At 44.2% G+C, this 17,053-nt stretch overlaps 1 protein-coding gene across 1 annotated transcript in view; it reads right to left on the bottom strand.

Moving 5' to 3' along the window:
* Positions 1-17,053, bottom strand: part of ETF1 (eukaryotic translation termination factor 1) — a 274,785-nt gene that overhangs the window by 221,807 nt on the left and 35,925 nt on the right. The window contains exons 4-5 of the mRNA XM_085617879.1: positions 7,772-7,911; positions 2,997-3,135 (exon numbers count right to left, since the gene is read on the bottom strand). Of these exons, the coding sequence (XP_085474005.1) occupies positions 2,997-3,135; positions 7,772-7,911 (279 nt within the window). The remainder of the gene's footprint in view (positions 1-2,996; positions 3,136-7,771; positions 7,912-17,053) is intronic.

The following is a 17,053-nucleotide window of genomic DNA, read 5'->3' as shown; positions in this document are numbered from 1 at the left end:
TTTTCGGTTGAAAAAACTGGAAAGTTGAAAACCTCACTAGCCTGAGAACTATGTCTCGTGGGCGACACAGCAGTATTCAAAGAAGAAGAAGAAGTGGCAGATGTCATAGTCAAAGACATTTTCTTCTTTTAAGGAAAGGAGTAGGAACTCCGGACACTACTGCGTTTTGAGGCTGTGTGGGAACGGCCAGAAGTAAAGTTTTCTACCTCAGAAAATTACTTCATCTTCATCTTTAAGTCTCTGGAGCCACAACAAGAGACGGCCTTCCCTGTCTTTCAGAGTTTTTGTAGAAAAATTCTACAGAATTTACATTCACCCACTTCATGGTTAGGGTAAAGACAGTAAATACACTTACTGTGTGGATCTTCTGAGAATAACGTAGCTTTCCACAAAAGAACAAGGTCTAAACAAAGACTTCTTACTTGAAGTCATCCTGAAAAGAAAAAACTGAGCAGAGCTCAGGGAGACTCCCTTTCACACGACGTGCGGTAGAAAATCTGAGGTGAGGAGCTCTGAGGAGAAGGTTCTAGAGAGGAGCTGGCGCCTGATTGGCCGTAGTTTGGGCTAACATAATGACGGAGATAGACAGCGAATGTCTTTTTTCTCTTTCCATGTATCTCTATGGAGATTTCATATAGGGACATTCTTGATGTTATCACTTACTTAGATCTCTGTTTTTATATGATTACTTATGTGTATATATATATATATATATATATATATATATATATATATATATATATATATATATATATATATATATATATATATATATATATATATATATATATATATACACTGTATATATTGCTATATTATTTACCGTGGGACTCCCACTCCGACGACGGGGAATATTCAAGCATGTGAATCTATGAAAGACACCCCAATACTGGAGAAACTGAGGTTTGCCCACCACTCAACCCCACCCCTCAGGTAGGAGGCGAAGTGAAGCACATATCCCAGTATCCTCAATCTTTAAGATGAGGGGACTCCACCAATCAGGATGAGGCATATGCTCCCCCCTCCAACTAGAGGGTGGCATAAGAGGGGGTGTAGACACCAAGGGAAGGGACCCATTCATCCCAACCTGCACGCCCTTGTAACGTCTCTAAATCTAGTTTTCAGGGGCACCCCTGAACCTTGCTCCTTAAATTAGACAAGACGAAGGACCAACGAGCCTTGCTGCAGAGAAAACGACAACTGTTCGCCCCAGCCCTAGCCCTACCGGCCTGTCTCCTGCTTCGGAACCCCTGCAAACAAACTGGTTTGTCCTGCAGCCAGCAGCCTCCAAGAACCTCAAGGACCTGTCCTGCTTTCAAGGAAAGATTCTGATCTACTATGGACACCGGATTTTTACAAACACCAAGTCCAGCTCAGACACTGGATACAGACGGAACCGTGCATCTGCACCACTCTGCACCAGATGCCCATGGCCCGAGTCAGAGTGGTACAACATCACAGCAAGGTCTACCCTCTGATATCCTGACCTGGGATCCAGCGTTGGATGACCTTCTCTGACTTTCACTGCGACGCCTGCTGCCTCATCTTGAAAGGTCCTCGCGACCAGACCTATAGAGAAAACCGACACCAGAGGACACCCGGCACCCGCAGCCACCTGGCCTTGGGGTGCCCGATTGACACTGTCCGCGTGCCCAGCAACACTCAAACTTAGACTTCCAGTCGCTGGATCCCTTCTCCAAGCATACTGTGCCGAGCCTGTAGCCCTCCATTGGTTTGCACTGAGAGCCCGATGCCTACTTTGCGCACCCTGTTGCCCGAGTGCCACTGGAGGTGCGCTTTTGTTGCCTACTTTATTCATGGCAACTTGACCCGAATCGGGGATCAGAGCGCTTTACATAGCACCAGTTGCGTTACATGAGGACACATTACTTGTTGTTGTTGTTAGGGACGGGGAGATTAAGTGATTAGCCCAGAATCACAGGATGTTCAGCGTCATTGCGGAGACTCAAACCCAGTTCCCCAGATTCGAGGATGAACGCCCTAGCTGTTGGGCCAACTCCTCTCCCTTTGATCCTTTGTGCCTACCTTTGATTCCTGGGCCCGACTCAGAAACCCCAGGTACCTACCTGTGACCAGTGCTCTTCAGAGTACCACTTGTCTCCATAGCACTACATTGGGCCCCGACCTCTCCTTTGACCTCTACACCCAGCCGCCCCTGTGCCACTAAGGGTGCACTCTCTTTACCTACCTGACCCCTGCCCGGTGTAAGTTTAACAAGCTTGTGACTGAACCATAAAACTGTGTACTTAGCTGTTTTCCTCCATAGGAATACATTGAGCTGTATTCTAACATTGCGTTGTATATATATTTATAATTGTAAAGTCAAACTGTATTGGGTCGACATCTAGAGAAAGCTTTCTTTAAACTGTAAAGCACTTACTGCATTCACATTCGCAAAACCATACTGCATTCTTGAAAAGTATTGCCAGTTTTACAAACTATACCTTACCTGTGATTCTTGGTTCTAGTAAGAAAATAAAGTTAAAACTTTTTATACAAGTAATTGGTCTGGATTGAGTGCGTGACATCATTTCTTGCCAGAGTGTGTACAACAAATGCTTAACACTACCCTCTGAGAAGTTTAACTGCTCAAGCACCACTAACTTGAGAGTAAGGTATTATTCACTTTAACCTCAAATGCCTTTGGCGACTCACTGGACTCTGTGCACACTATACCTCTTTTTGGTATAGCATATACAGAGCCAGCTCCCTACACTGGTGGATTTTTACCAAAGGAAATTCATCCAATGGATTGCTAATCGTTAAAGATCCTTTTACAATTGGTCATGGTGTTTGGTAAGTAGAATAATTAGTTATTCATGTCGCAGAGGACAGCAAGAATAATTATTTGAAGCAGCTCAATGTAGCGTTCCCAGAAGTTGTGATGGTTTTAAAGACTGTTACATGTCAAAAAGTAATATGCTCTGGTGAAAAAAGTTAATTTATTTAAATTTGAGGTATTTCACATATATTACCATGCTTCTTTGGGAGATCCACAGTAAACTTATGCAGGACTTCTCTTGTGTTTCCTTGAAGAGTGCCGAACAGTGCACCACTTCCATCTATCACAATAAAGCCAAACTTGCTATCATCAGACAGGAGTGCTGTGAGAGCCTGGAATAAACAAACAATTCAATTTTGAGGAATATCCATAGTTTTATATCAGATGGTGGTCACTAATATGGGCAACAATCTTAAAATATGATATGCAACCAGTCCATTTGTAACTCTAAACCAGTAAAATTTAATCAATTTGGTAAATGGTCATTAAAATGAGTGGAGGGGATACTGTGTAAACAAATTCCTATATGAAAGGCTCTGAAACCGTGGGATAGAGAACACATTCACCACCTTCCATCAATTATTTGCGACCCAGCCCCCTCAAAGCTCTCCAAAATGAACAAGACAAACATGCATATAAATTACTAATATCACGTAACCACTTGCTACTGGCTAAATAAATTAGGCTAGATCACAACTATTACATTACATCCTCTTCTCTACAAATTCTGAACAGAGTATCCTTCACCCAAATTTGCAAAATTAAAATGTATCAAGAATTATTGCAAATACGTCTGCCTAATTAGACCTCTGGGTAGTTAAACTTCTGTTGTGGCCAAAGGCTCCTAAACAGGTCTCAAGCATACATGTTGTGCCTCAAAAAGTGCAATTATTCCTTCTCCATAAAGCAGTCCAACAGATATTGTGTTCCAGCACTAGGTTAAAGACAGTGGCACTAAAAGGTACAGTTCAAGCAAATGCTTAATGTACAGGTGAACTCTGTCATTCCTTCGCCGAGAAACATAAAAGTAAATTCTAAATTTACAGCTCTAGGATCATTATTATTGACGATCAGGAGTATATTCATATGATGGCTGTCCACAAGAAGACAGACGAGCAAGCTTGGTTCTAAGACGTGAAATGGACCATGGCAGAGGAGAGGCTCATTTGAGAAGTCAGACGTGATGAAAAAGTATGCGGAATCCTGAGCTTGTGGGCCAAGAGGTTTATTCTAAAAGGTATGGCAGATGCAGAGAACTCATAGGGGAAGATCGAGGACTAAAAACTCACAAAATCGGCATCATCAACCCTAAACCAAGAGTGGGCAAAATATTACATCCCGCTTGCTGATTGGAGGAATTTGGAGACTCCGAATCCCCCAACCACCGTGTGGCATAATATTTTCTTGCAAGATGCTCCAGAAAGTTAAGTTTGCGAGCAAGATTTGGAGTCCCCTAGTGAGATTCCCTGCCTCTAGGTGGACATCCGGCGAGATTTTTGTAACGTGGGCGATTGTGACTGTTCACGGCCAGAAGGCTTTCGCTCGAGTGGAAAATATACTAAAGAAGCAGCAAAATCAACTAGAGCAGCTTCGCTCTCTGGCACAATGCGTGGTGACGTGGACCCTGTTTTGAGAGCGTGGATCGTGCTATCGGCGCTAAATCACAGTGTGACCTGCCTATTTCTGCTCATTGGCATAACTCCACGGAATGTCAGAGTTTTTATGCAACTCTGTGGAATTCTGCAGAGTAAAATTCTACAAAGAGTCCCACCTACCCCTACCCTAAACAAAAGTGATCCGAGGCCAGAGGGGGTCGGTGTTTCAATGTTGTATCTGTATTGAATGCAAAGCTGATAGATTGTTCACATTTGGAATTGAGGATTTGACCCAGCCATTAACACAAATTCTAAATAAAAGAGCTCAGGGAGAGGCACTGCAGACCTTTCTTAATGTACGTAAGAAAGTAACAGATGCTAAAGGGAAGTACAACACGTGTACCTGTTGTGACCCATTGTGAAGTCTGATTTGAAGCTTTAAAAATGTACAGGTCTCCCCATTAGGCTGCAAATACACAACCAGTAGATTCTTGACGGGGGTATTCAGCAGCCTCATACAGCTCACATACAATATGCCAACCCCACCATGACACTGTCCAAGAAGAAGACAAACTTACCTGTCTTCCTACACCAGCAGCTCTTGAGATCAATATCCAATCCTAGAAGCACTCTAGCATAAAAGGGCCAAATCTAAAGTTGAATTACACCTAGGTCATTCTTTTGTTTTCCCTTTATGAAATGTTTAATTTGCTTGGCCCTGACGAAATTGTGTGGATAATGAATTGGACACTTTCTGCAGGCAGGTCTTGTAGGAAGCTGGGTTTCTGTTGCAGTACACCCCACCCCACCCCACCTTTGATATTGACCTGGAAAACAACCAGTCTCTGGTGGGTTCCCGGACTGATACATACCCTCAGCAGAAGTAGGGCAGCCGGGTGCAGAGTGCTGAGGCCCAATGTTATCCAATGGGGGATTGGGAACCTCCAGTTGGTGGCTGCTGGCGAGCAGGCCACTTGGCTGTGGGAGCAAAGCTCCTGTACTTTAGCTCAGGGCAAATGGGGCAACAAAGTAGCACCACAGGTGCAGTGGCACTAGGGCGGCCGGGTGCAGGGTGCTGTTTAGACGTTGGGCGCCCTGTTTTCAATGGGGAACCACCGGTTTGCAAAGGCACTGCAGGCTTGGGGATGGTCTTCTGGGTGCAGCCACCACTTCGAGAGGTAGGTTGGGAAGTTAAGAGGTTGGTTAGGCACCATCTGTTTGGGAACACAAGGCCGTGGGGCGTGCCTTTGGGGGTCGGACCTTCTTACCAGCTCTTGGTCGCGGTTGGGGGAGGGACCTTCTGGATTTAGGCTGCAGACGTCAGCTTGAGGCAGGTCAGTGGTCGTCAGATCTCAGGTCAGTATCACGGGGGACACCTCCTCGTGGTGTTTGCCCACTCGAGCTCAGGACGTGGACGGCGGGTGCAGAGTGGGGCGGATTTGCGGTGTCCGGCCGGAGCCAGAGGTTGCAGATGAACAAATCCGGTGTTCACGGGAGACAAAGTCTTTGATCTTGAAGGCGGGCAGGTCCTCAGGGGTTTGAGGTTGCTGGCTGCAGGACACAACTGGCTTTCGCAGGAGCAGGTTGGAGATAGAGACAGGCTGGTATGCCTGGGGCAAAGTCAGTGGGTGTCTTCCTCTTGTTAGCTGCTGCATGGCTGTTGGGTCCTTCTCGTAGTCTGCTAGTCTGAGGAATCAAGGTTCAGGGGTGCCCCTAAATACTAGATTTAGGGGCATTACAGGTAGGTAAAAGGAAGGGACTAGTGGGATTATGCCACCCTCCAGTGGGAGGGGGGGCATGAGCCTACCCCTGGTTGGCCGCCTCCCCCCCCCCCCATCTTCAAGATGGCGTGGGCGGGGGGTTGTGCTTCACCTCACCTACCTGATGGTGCGCATGGAGCCCTGTGGCTTTCAACTGGAGTCTCCGGTTTGCAAACACACTGCAGGGTCTTCTGGGTGCGACCATTACTTGGAGAGGTGAGTTGGGATGCTGGGGTTGGTTAGGCACCATCGGTTGGGTCACCCAAGGGCCGTGGGGCGTCAGATGCAGGAGTGCCTTTTAGGGTCGGATCTTCTTACCAGTTCCTGGTCACGGTAGGGGGGTGGGGGTAGGGGGAAGGGGGGGGATCCTTCCGGTTTGAGGCTGCAGGCGTCAGCTGGAGGCAGGTCAGGGGCCAGCAGATCTTGGCTAAGGATAGGGCACCCAGCTATAGGGGTGGCTGATGTATACTAGGGCACTTAGAGGCCTACCCTGGTGCCCTGGGTACCATTTACCAGGGGCGGACCTGTGGCCAGAGAGGCCAATTGGGTTTAGGCTTCTATGCAGTTTTAGGGAAAGAACATAGGCCCTGAGTACCTGGTTAGCAGGATCCCAGGGCACACTCAGTCGAAGCACATCAGCAACTCAGCAAAAAGTGGGGGCAACCATGCAGAAAGAGGGCACTTTCGCACAATGTATACTTGTGGGTCAGAGTATAACTGCTTCAGAGGCTATTGAATTTAAAAATTACTTACACAGCCCATCATGTGTCCATTTTAAACTAACAGAAGGATCAGTACATTTATATTAAGGCCTTCCCTCTGTCAGGGCAGTCTCTAAAGAGACTTGCATTAGCAAGGGGTGGGTTACCAAACAATAATAAGCAGTGTTTTAAGCAGATAGCATGGGCTTAGGTAAAAAATAAATGAGGCTGAGGTGGCTTCTACAAATAACAAATTATGAAGAAATGTGCAGAGGCTGACTGTCCAGCAAATGAAAAGATTTTGTGGAAAATGTTCACTTGTGATTTTGTACAACAAAGGATCAAACGGTCTCTTAAAGATGCATCCAACACGATGGGTGCCTTGGCTGCCAGAGGACAAACTAGCTGCACCACAGAATGACTGGAATTCAAAAGTCGTCGCTGCGGTTTGCAAAGGGAAAACGGGAACCTATCAGTTCTGCCAAGAGTCTACTTTGTGCTGAATCCACAGGTGCAGCAGACCTATATAACAACATAATGCATAGGAAGGATAAAAGGATAAATGGAGGCAACCACACCCAGAAGCTAAAACCATTAGTACTACACCAGTAACCACTGGAATCGCAGTCCAAATATTCCAATAACTCCAGTGTTGAGGAAAATAATGAGGCTGCAACAATGAATTTTGGCTGGTCCTGCAAACACCCAGACAGTGAAGAGGGCACATGTCCTTCAGGACCTCAACTGGGGCTCTCAATATTCTCATACCACCCACTCTCTTATCTGGATTTCAGTTATCAAGCTCTGCAAAGCAGCATGCCTCTTGACCTAACCTCTGTTCAGTTTGTTCCACACCATTCACCAAGTAAACGTGAAAAATATATTTTTAGAATTTCAAGCTGCACCACTTACCTCTGTATGGAATTTATTATCACAAAGATATAATGAAGTATTTATAGGTTTGAAAGGTTCAAAGTCGATATTCACTTTCTTTTCTTTTCCTTCTTCCGTTACAATTGTTCCACAGTAGACAACCAGTCCATTTGGAGGAACTAAAAAACAAGAATTTAGCAATACAGTTTTATGCCCGATTCAGAGAAAGAAAGAAACAGATTTGACAAACACCTCCTTTCAGCACTTTATTCAATGTTGAACTCTTGCCAGAGCCATATTTTCAGTATATAGTTTTAGTGGTTATTGTCAATCTATCACAATACACCAATTACGCCAGACAGTAATTTTAACAGAGAGCACAAACATTCAACAAGAATTGGAAACGTGCTAATGGAAAGAGAAGAGAGAGCTGGTGGGTTAAGAAGATAGTGCATGATAACCCAAAAAAGTTAAACAAGCAAAAAGGAAGAAACTAGATTCATAAGTTGGACCTAACTTTAATAAGAGTTGAAAAAGGTTGCATGCGTTAATGTAACAGATCCAAAATGTTCTAGTAGTCACTGCTCTAATTACTCCAACCAAACCCCTTTGATCACAAACAATCCACCACACATTACCTATTTCAGCAATCAAATCTGACAAAGACTTTGCGCTAGTTCATATGCACTCTTTTCCAAAACACGTCCAACTCCTTACCTTGCAGCTTCCACTCGACAACAATACTAGACAATAAAATACTTCAGAAAACAAATACACAGCAGCTCCTTTCACTACTGCTCAAATACAAAAACAAAACACACCACTACAACAAAATCTCACACACATACAACACCTCATAATACTTTGTCACAAAGTACAAACATACACCCACTCCCACCTTCCCGAATACACAAATAAGCCACACCATGGACAAACTCCAACACAAAGCTTTATCTCTTCCCCACACCATAGAAATGTACAGCAACACTTAACCGCCTATCATGGACAATTTAGAACCTTACTACATGACCCATAGGCTGCACCACCACCCCGACTCCTACACCTTCCATCCTAAACAGATGCAAACAAAATAAACATGCCACTCTTCACAACTTTGCAGCTGCACATCTACTGTACAACAAGGCTACTCCACAAAAATAACAGCTCACCAAATCACCCTCAACCACAATCTCCACCACCTGCACTCGCAGAACCATCAAAATGCCTTCTTAGCCTACTGGAAGAGGAACAAAATACAGAACAGCTACACTATTGCTATACCAGCGTTAAGGACACTTGCTAAAAGCCCACAACATACTATTCACTCTTCTAAAAAATATAAAGTAACCCTATCACCAAAGCACATAGTCTACACTGCCGCTAATAAATGCTGGATCACTCTTAAAACAAGCTTCACATCTGTGATCTTTTCACTGACCTACAAACTGACATACTCTTCATAACTGAATCTTGGTTGTGTGTTGATACCTTGCATGAAGCCAGTCCTCTAGGTTATCAAAACTATCACAAAATCATATAGGCAAAAGACGAGATGGCCAAGCTGTTGTGTCCAAGCAAACATTAAATATAGCTAAAGCGGACGACTTCTCCATACAAGGTTGTGAGGCCCTCTTCACCAGATGCAATCCTACACCATCTTCCTGCTGTAACTTCGTGCTCCTTTACAGACCTCCAATTAGCAATTCAACATTCCCAGACACTTCTAGACACAGTTTCTTACCCGATCACACTACACTCTAACCTATGCATTCTGGCTGTGCATAACATTTGGTTTGACAAACCCAATATGCCCCATTTGAAAACAATCATCAATGGCTTAGATGCACTGAACCTACATCAGATAGACAACAAATCAACACATCGCCGGACACATCTTAGATGACCTTCTTGCAAATACAAAACTAGTTACCTTTAAAACGATTACTCCAGTCACATGGTCAGTTCATCATTTGCTTGCTTTCCAACATAAAACACAAAGCAACACCTAAAACCACCTTAGATGCATCCACCTATTGACAGTGGAACAAACTCCATTTTGAAAACTTAGAAACACAGCTAACATTCAGTACAGATCAAGACACAAAAAACTCTTAAAAAACTATACAAGTGGCTTTTGATATTCTAATACCACTAAAACACAACAGATCAAAAGAAAACAGGCAGCTTGGAAAAATACAGAGATATGAGATAAAACAGCAAATTGGAAAACTTCAATGTACCTGGCTCAAAACAAACACCAATCAAGACAAACTTTGCCTACAGAAACTTAACAGATTATACAAGTCAGCAATCAAAAAAAGCTAAAAAGAGATACTATTCAAACAGAATTCAAAATGCTAAAGTTGCAAATAAAGAATTCTATAAAATTCTCACAGAATTTTGTAAACAAAATTGCCTAGAAGGTGCTCATACCATTACTCAAGATTTCACATGCAAACCGGCAAATCATTACAAGACCAAAGCAGACACATTGGACTCCAGTTTAAAACAAAAGTAAAAAAAAAATAATAATAGCAGCAGCAACCCTTTTAAAAAACAACAATCCGAGAATACGCTAACCCAGCCTCTCCACTCCTTCCAACAAATTTCACACGATGAATTTATGGACCTGGTCAAGGCAAGCAGGCCTGCCGGCAGCCCTTCGGACCAGTGTCCACCAAAACGCTTCAAGAAAATGCTTTTAACTACCTCTGCAGCCACAATGGTAAGAAGAATCAAACTATTTGCTTAACTACTGGAATATTTCCAGAAGAACTAAAAAAAAAAAAAAAAAAATCATACATACGCCCATTACTGAAGAAAACAAACCTGGACCCACTTATCCCCGACAACTGCACAGATAGATTACAAATGGACCTTTCCTGGGCAAACTGATATACAGAGCAGCATTCGCACAGATGTCAATTCATTGAAGATAATTCCATACTTTCAGACTTCCAAACAGGATTCTGTCAAGGAAGAGGCACAGAATCACTCGTTGCTATTTGGGATGACCTTAAGAACACAGTTGACCAGAACAGGGTTACTGCACTACTTCTCTTGGACCGCTCAGCAGCCTTTGAAACGGCTGACCAAGACACTAATACAAAGACTCTACAAAGCCAGCATAACGGGAACTGCTCTAGTCTGGATCACATCCTACCTTAACAGAACTGTCATCCATAATCCCCCTTTCTCGTCCAAACTGTACTTCACAAAAGCAGCGGTCCCTCAAGCCTCTATCATTGCACCCATGCATTTCAACCTTTACATGAAGTCATTACCGGCACTTATCAATACATTTCACCTCATGTGCTGTAACTATGCAGATGACACACAAATACTCCAACTAGAAAACCCAAAAGACATTGGAAACTCACCAATTTTAAATTGTCCCAGAGCTGTGGATTAATGGATGACATGGAGCCATCTCAAACTGAATGCTTCCTAAATGGAAATACTCATGTGTGGCGATTTGAAAAAGTAGGACCCACTCGCAGCCTGGCCTGATAATCTGGGAAAACCGCCTAAAGTACCAAAGGAAATAAGAAACCTCAGAATTACTATGGACTCCAGGCTATCAATGAATGCCCAAGTAGATAAACTAGCAAGGTCAAGCTTGGTTACTATAAAAACTCAGCGACACATCTTACACCCCCCCCCCCCCAGGGATTTCTACACAAGGTCCAGTCTACCATCTCTCTTGTTCCGTTTAAACTCGATTACGCCAATAGCCTCTACCACGGATTACCTTTAACAACAACGAGACAACGGATTCAGAACACTGCTGTCAGCCTAATCTTACATATAAAGCCACAAGCCCACATCTACCCTGTCCTGAGAGCCCTACATTAGTTGCCAGTTGGCAAAAGATCCAAATTCAACCTGCTTTGTATCACCCACAAAGCGATACATTGAACAGGACCACTCTTCATCAGGAATAAAAATCACAAAATAGTCAAATGAACCTCCGCTCTAGATTGGCACCTCGCCACAAAACCCCACCATACAAGAAAAAAATAAACATAGGTGCACTTCCTTCTCTGTTCAAGCAGCAAAACTATGGAACTCTTTAAAACATATGATCCACGGATAACCACCTAATCGTCAGAAGACTACTCAAGAGTTGGCTCACACACACACAGCATATCCCTCTTTATATAAGCATTTATTTGGACTATAGATGTGTACCTACATATGTGCATTACTTTGTATAAACGTGTTTAATAATGTTTTACACATAGATCTTAGTTCTGCTCAGCAAATGTACATATTACTTAGTTACATTCTATGTTTAACTTGTACATAGGCTACTGCATAAATAATGTACATCTTTTATCATAACCATCTACAATTGCTTCACTACTGAATTACAAAAAGAGAAAATGAAAAAAATACCACAAATTAATTTCAAGTACAGCAACACTTGAAAAGTCTGAGTTTATTATATACAACTTTAATCTACATATATTGCCTTCCTTATACATATATACGTTCCATGTACATGTCTCGATAATTATTACTTTGCTTCTAGTTCAGCATATCCAATGCACTTACTACCCTATATCTCAACCTATATCTCTCGCAATATGTACTTTAACTTCACTCTGACTCACCTCAACCCTCATTCTACTCCTTTTTCCAATGCACTACCCTATTTCTCACCCTATAACTCTCTCAATATATCCTCTACCTCCACTCACTCATTCCGAACGCCATACCATTATGACCCCCCACAATTACCCTTTCTAGACTCTTCCCGCCACTACCCCTTCTTGCATCATCTCATACCTCTTACTATTCTGATCTCCCAAACAAGACTTTCTAAACCCTTCCCTCCGACTCTTCCACCTCCTTTACTCATCGCAAACCACCTCCTACTGCTAAGAACTAAAAAAAAAAAAAAAAAAGAACTTTAGACCCTTCTCTCTTTTATCCCTCCACCATTCCTTTTCAATTCAAATAACAGACTAACCTGTACGGCTCAAATTATTTTCATATTTCTCTATACTAATTTCTCACCAATCCGGTTTTGGGTTCCGGAGTATCATACTACCTGCCGAAAAGCACTTCAACACCTCATCAGAGGAGAAAGCGCTAAATAAGGATTATGTTACATACCCAGTAAGCATCGGTCCTTGGTATGTAGAGCTGTAGATTCTCATGCTTTGCATACTCCTGCCATCTAGTGTTGGGTCCATATGTTTGCAAGTTGTTTTTCTTCGAATAAGTCTTTCCTAGACATGAGGTAAGGAGGCTCCTCCTTTCAGTGATAGTGCGCATGGGCATAGACTTCATTGTTAGATTGTTTTCTCACAAGAGGGTGAGAATGGAGCGAGTTAGTGTAGTACAGATGTCCATGCGTATGTAATATAAGTAATGAAAAGTGCAACAACTAAAGGGACCCAGGGAGGTCGGAGTGCGCATGTGAATCAACAGCTCTATATGTCAAAAACAGATGCTTATTGCGTAAGTAACCTAATCCGTTCGAGGCATGTGTGCTGTAGATACACATGCTTTGCATAGCCTATATAGCAGTATTCTCCCAAAGCGGCGGCTAACCTATAGATGTTGCAGCTGTTTGAAAAAGTGTCTTTAGCACTGCATGCCTTACATTGGCTTGTTGATTTGCTAACACATCCACACAATAGTGCTTGGTAAAGGAGTGTGGTGTTGACCATGTTGCTGCCTTACAAATGTCAGTTATAGGACTGTTACCTAAAAAGGCCACAGATGCCCCTATTTTACGAGTGGATTGTGTTCTAGGAGGTATACAGTTCTTTTAGCTTAAGCATAACAAGTTTGAATGCATTTAACAATTCATCCGGAAATCCCAGATTTTGAGATAGGATTGCCTTTGTGAGGTGTAGCAAATGCAACAAACAGTCGTTTTGTCTTACGAAAAACTTTCACCCTTTCAATATAGTACAATAACGCTGTTCTGACATCAAGCTTATGAAGATCTTTCTGCTACTGAATCAGGCTATGGGAAGAACACAGGTAACTCAACTGACTGGTTGATATGAAAAGCAGAAACCACTTTTGGGTTAGTGCGAAGCCCTTATCTATCTTTATGAAGCTGAAAGAAGGGTTCTTCTAAGGTTAATGTTTGTAGCTCAACAACTCTCCTCAATGAAGTGATAGCAATGAGGAAGGCAAACTTCCATGAAAGAAACTGTAATGGACAATCGTGTAATGGCTCACAGGGTGGACCCATGAGTCTTGTAAGCACAATGTTTAGATTCCAAACTGGTGCAGGAGGTACCCTGGGAGGTATTACTCTTTTAAGGCCCTCCATAAAGGCTTTCATTTCTGGAATTTCTGTACAAAGATAAATCTCGTCTGTTTTGCATCTATGCGGCTACTGCTGCAAGATGCAATCAAATGGATGTGTAGGCTAGACCGCCTCGCTGTAGAAGCAAAAGGTAACAAATAATGTTTTGGATAGCGGATCAATATTGTTGTTGTTACAATATACAACACATCTTTTCCATTTTGCTGCATAGCATGCTCTAGTGGTAGGCTTTCTTGCTTCCTTAAGAATAGTCACAGTCTGGTGGCAAATTTAAGTACCCAAACTAAGACTTCAGGAGCTAATTCGCTAGATTGAGCTCCTAGGGGTTTGGGTGTCTGACTTCACCATGGTTCGGAGTGAGAAGCCTGGAATTGAGATACTGCTTTTTATGTGGAACAACTGATAGTTCTAAGTGTTGTGAACCACGGTTGACAGGCCCACGTGGGAGGCAGTAGAATCAGCGCGATGGATGTTTGCCCGGGTTTCTGAAACAGAAATGAAAAGGAGAGGGAGAGGCGGAAAAGCATAGGCAAATATCCTTGACCAATTCATCCATAAGGTATTGCCTTTGGATAGAGGGTATGGGAACCTGGAGGCGAAGTTTGGGTATTTTTAGTTGTCCACTGTAGCCAACAGATCTATTTGTAGGAATCACCATTGTTTAAAGTATAGAAGGAGAACTTGGGGATGAAGTTCCCACTCGTGTATTTGTTGCCGCATCCTGCGGAGGTCGGCAATTTGATGGTTTTCTCCTGTGAGGTGCTTACCATTGACCCTGAATTGTCAAATTGTGGAGATGGGCACCACAACCTGTGAGAGATGAGTCAGCTGTTAGCACGATCTGTGGCTCAGGATCGATGAAGGGCTGCCCTTTTGACAAGTTGTGTGTTTCACCATTGCAGAGAGTGATGGGTGCGGCGGTCTACCAACACTAGATCTGTTAATTGACCCAGAGACTGATTCCACGGACTTCCTAAGCATTCTTGTAGAGGACGCATGTGTAATCTTGCATAAGACACTATTGCAATGCAGGATGCCATGATTACTAACAGTTGCATGAAAGTCCTGACTGCCAAGTATTGGTTGGTCTGAAACTGTAGTAACAGAGTTTGAATATTTCAAATTCTGGCTGCATTGGGAGAGACTAGAGCTGTGTGTGTGTGTTTAGAGTCGCTCCCAGATAGGATTGAATCTGTGAAAGCTGAAGGAGACTTTTGCACGTGGACCATAAAACCCAATTGCTGAAGTAGGTCTAATGTAGTCCGAGAGTGCTGTAAACACTTTTGGTGTGTGCTGGCTTTGACGAGCCAATCGTCTAGGTATGGGAAGACATGAATCTGTTGTCTTCTGAGATGTGCAGCCACTACCACTAGACATTTTGTGAACACTCCGAGAGCAGTGGTTACTGCAAATGGGAGTAATTGGAACTGATGGTGTTTTCCTGCTATCACAAATCTGAGATATTTACTATGTGCTGGGTGAAACGGAATGTGAAAGAATGTGTCTCAAGTCCAGTGTGGACATGAAATCGGCTTGTGTAGAAGTGCAAGCACTTGTTGACGCATAACCATGTGGAAATGTTTCGACAGCATGTACAGGTTTAACATTCCAAGGTCCAAGATTGGTCTTAAGGAGCCGTCCTTTTTGGGGATTAGAAAGTAGACCGTAAACCCCTGAAGCTTGGTATTGTAGGGGGAACTGGTTCTATGACTGTTAAAAGAGCCTGTACCTCTAAAAGTAGCATCAAAAGGTGCACCCTCAGCAGCACTAGGGCGGCCGGGTGCAGGGTGCTGTTTCGACATCGGGCTCCCCCATTTTCGAGGGGGAACCTCCCGTTTGCAAAGGCACTGCAGGGGCTTGGGGACGAAGGGCTTGTTGGTGCAACCACCACTTCGAGAGCTAAGTTGAGAAGTCGGGGGTTGGTTTGGCCACCCAAGGCCGTGGGGCATCGGGTGCATGGGTGCCTTTTGGGGTCAGATGTTCTGAACAGCTCCTGGTCGCGGTGACTTTCTGGATTTAGGCTGCAGGCGTCGGCTGGAGGCTTGAGGCAGGTCAGGGGTCGCTGGATCTTGGGTCAGGATCTCCGGGGTGACATCCTAGTGGTGTTTGCCCACTCTAACTCGGGCTGTGGACAGCGGGTGCAGAGTAGGGCGGATCCACGGTGTCCGGCTGGGACCAGAGATTGCAGATGAACAAATCCAGTATTCACAGGAGACACAGTTTGGGGTTGAAGGCAGGCAGGCAGGTGCTCCGGGGTTTTTGAGGTTGCTGGCAGCAGTACACACCGGGATTTCGCAGGTGCAAGGTTGAGACAGACTGGTAGGTCTGGGGCCAAGTCAGTGGGCGTCTTCCTCTGGTTAGCTGCTGCACAGCTGTTCGGTCCTTCTCCTTGTGGTTTCTGCTTGTCTGAGAAAGCAAGGTTCAAGGGTGCCCCTAAATATTAGATTTAGGGGCGTTCAGGTAGGTAAAAGGCAGGGGCCCATGGGTCCCTTCCCTGGGGCAGGTACACCCCCTATTATGCAACCCTCCAATGGGAGGGGGGCATAAGCCTTCCCCTGGTTGGCTGGGTCCCCTTATCTGCAAGATGGCGTGCGCTTCACCTCGCCTCCCCCACTTGAGGAGTGGAGTTGCCAGAGGTGGGCACATCTCTCTCCCTCACTTGTTTTTCCCGCCGGTTCTCCCTCCAAAAGTGGGGGTCTGAACCAGTGGGGACCAGTTGCTGAAAGCAGCAAGTGGCCTGGGGAAGACCATAAAGGCAGCAAGCCTTTAAAGCTTCCCCTTCGTGAACCCTGCCCATCCTGTGTAAGAATGGACCTTAGAAACTGTAGGGGTACAGTGTGAGAAAGTGCCATCTTTCTTGCATGGTACGCCCCCACATTTTGCTGAATGTACTTTGACTGAGTGTGCCCTGGACTCCTGCCAATCAGGTGCCCAGGGCCTATGTTCCTTCCCTAAAACAAACCAAAATTGGCAAACCCTTGCCACATGTCAGCCCCTGGTAAATAGTACCCAGGGCCTTGTGACCA

This window comes from Triturus cristatus, chromosome 7 (genome assembly GCF_964204655.1).
Source record: "Triturus cristatus chromosome 7, aTriCri1.1, whole genome shotgun sequence".
NCBI classification, from domain to species: domain Eukaryota; kingdom Metazoa; phylum Chordata; class Amphibia; order Caudata; family Salamandridae; genus Triturus; species Triturus cristatus.
Note: the sequence above shows the minus strand (reverse complement) of the source record. Positions and strands in the feature narration are given on the sequence as shown.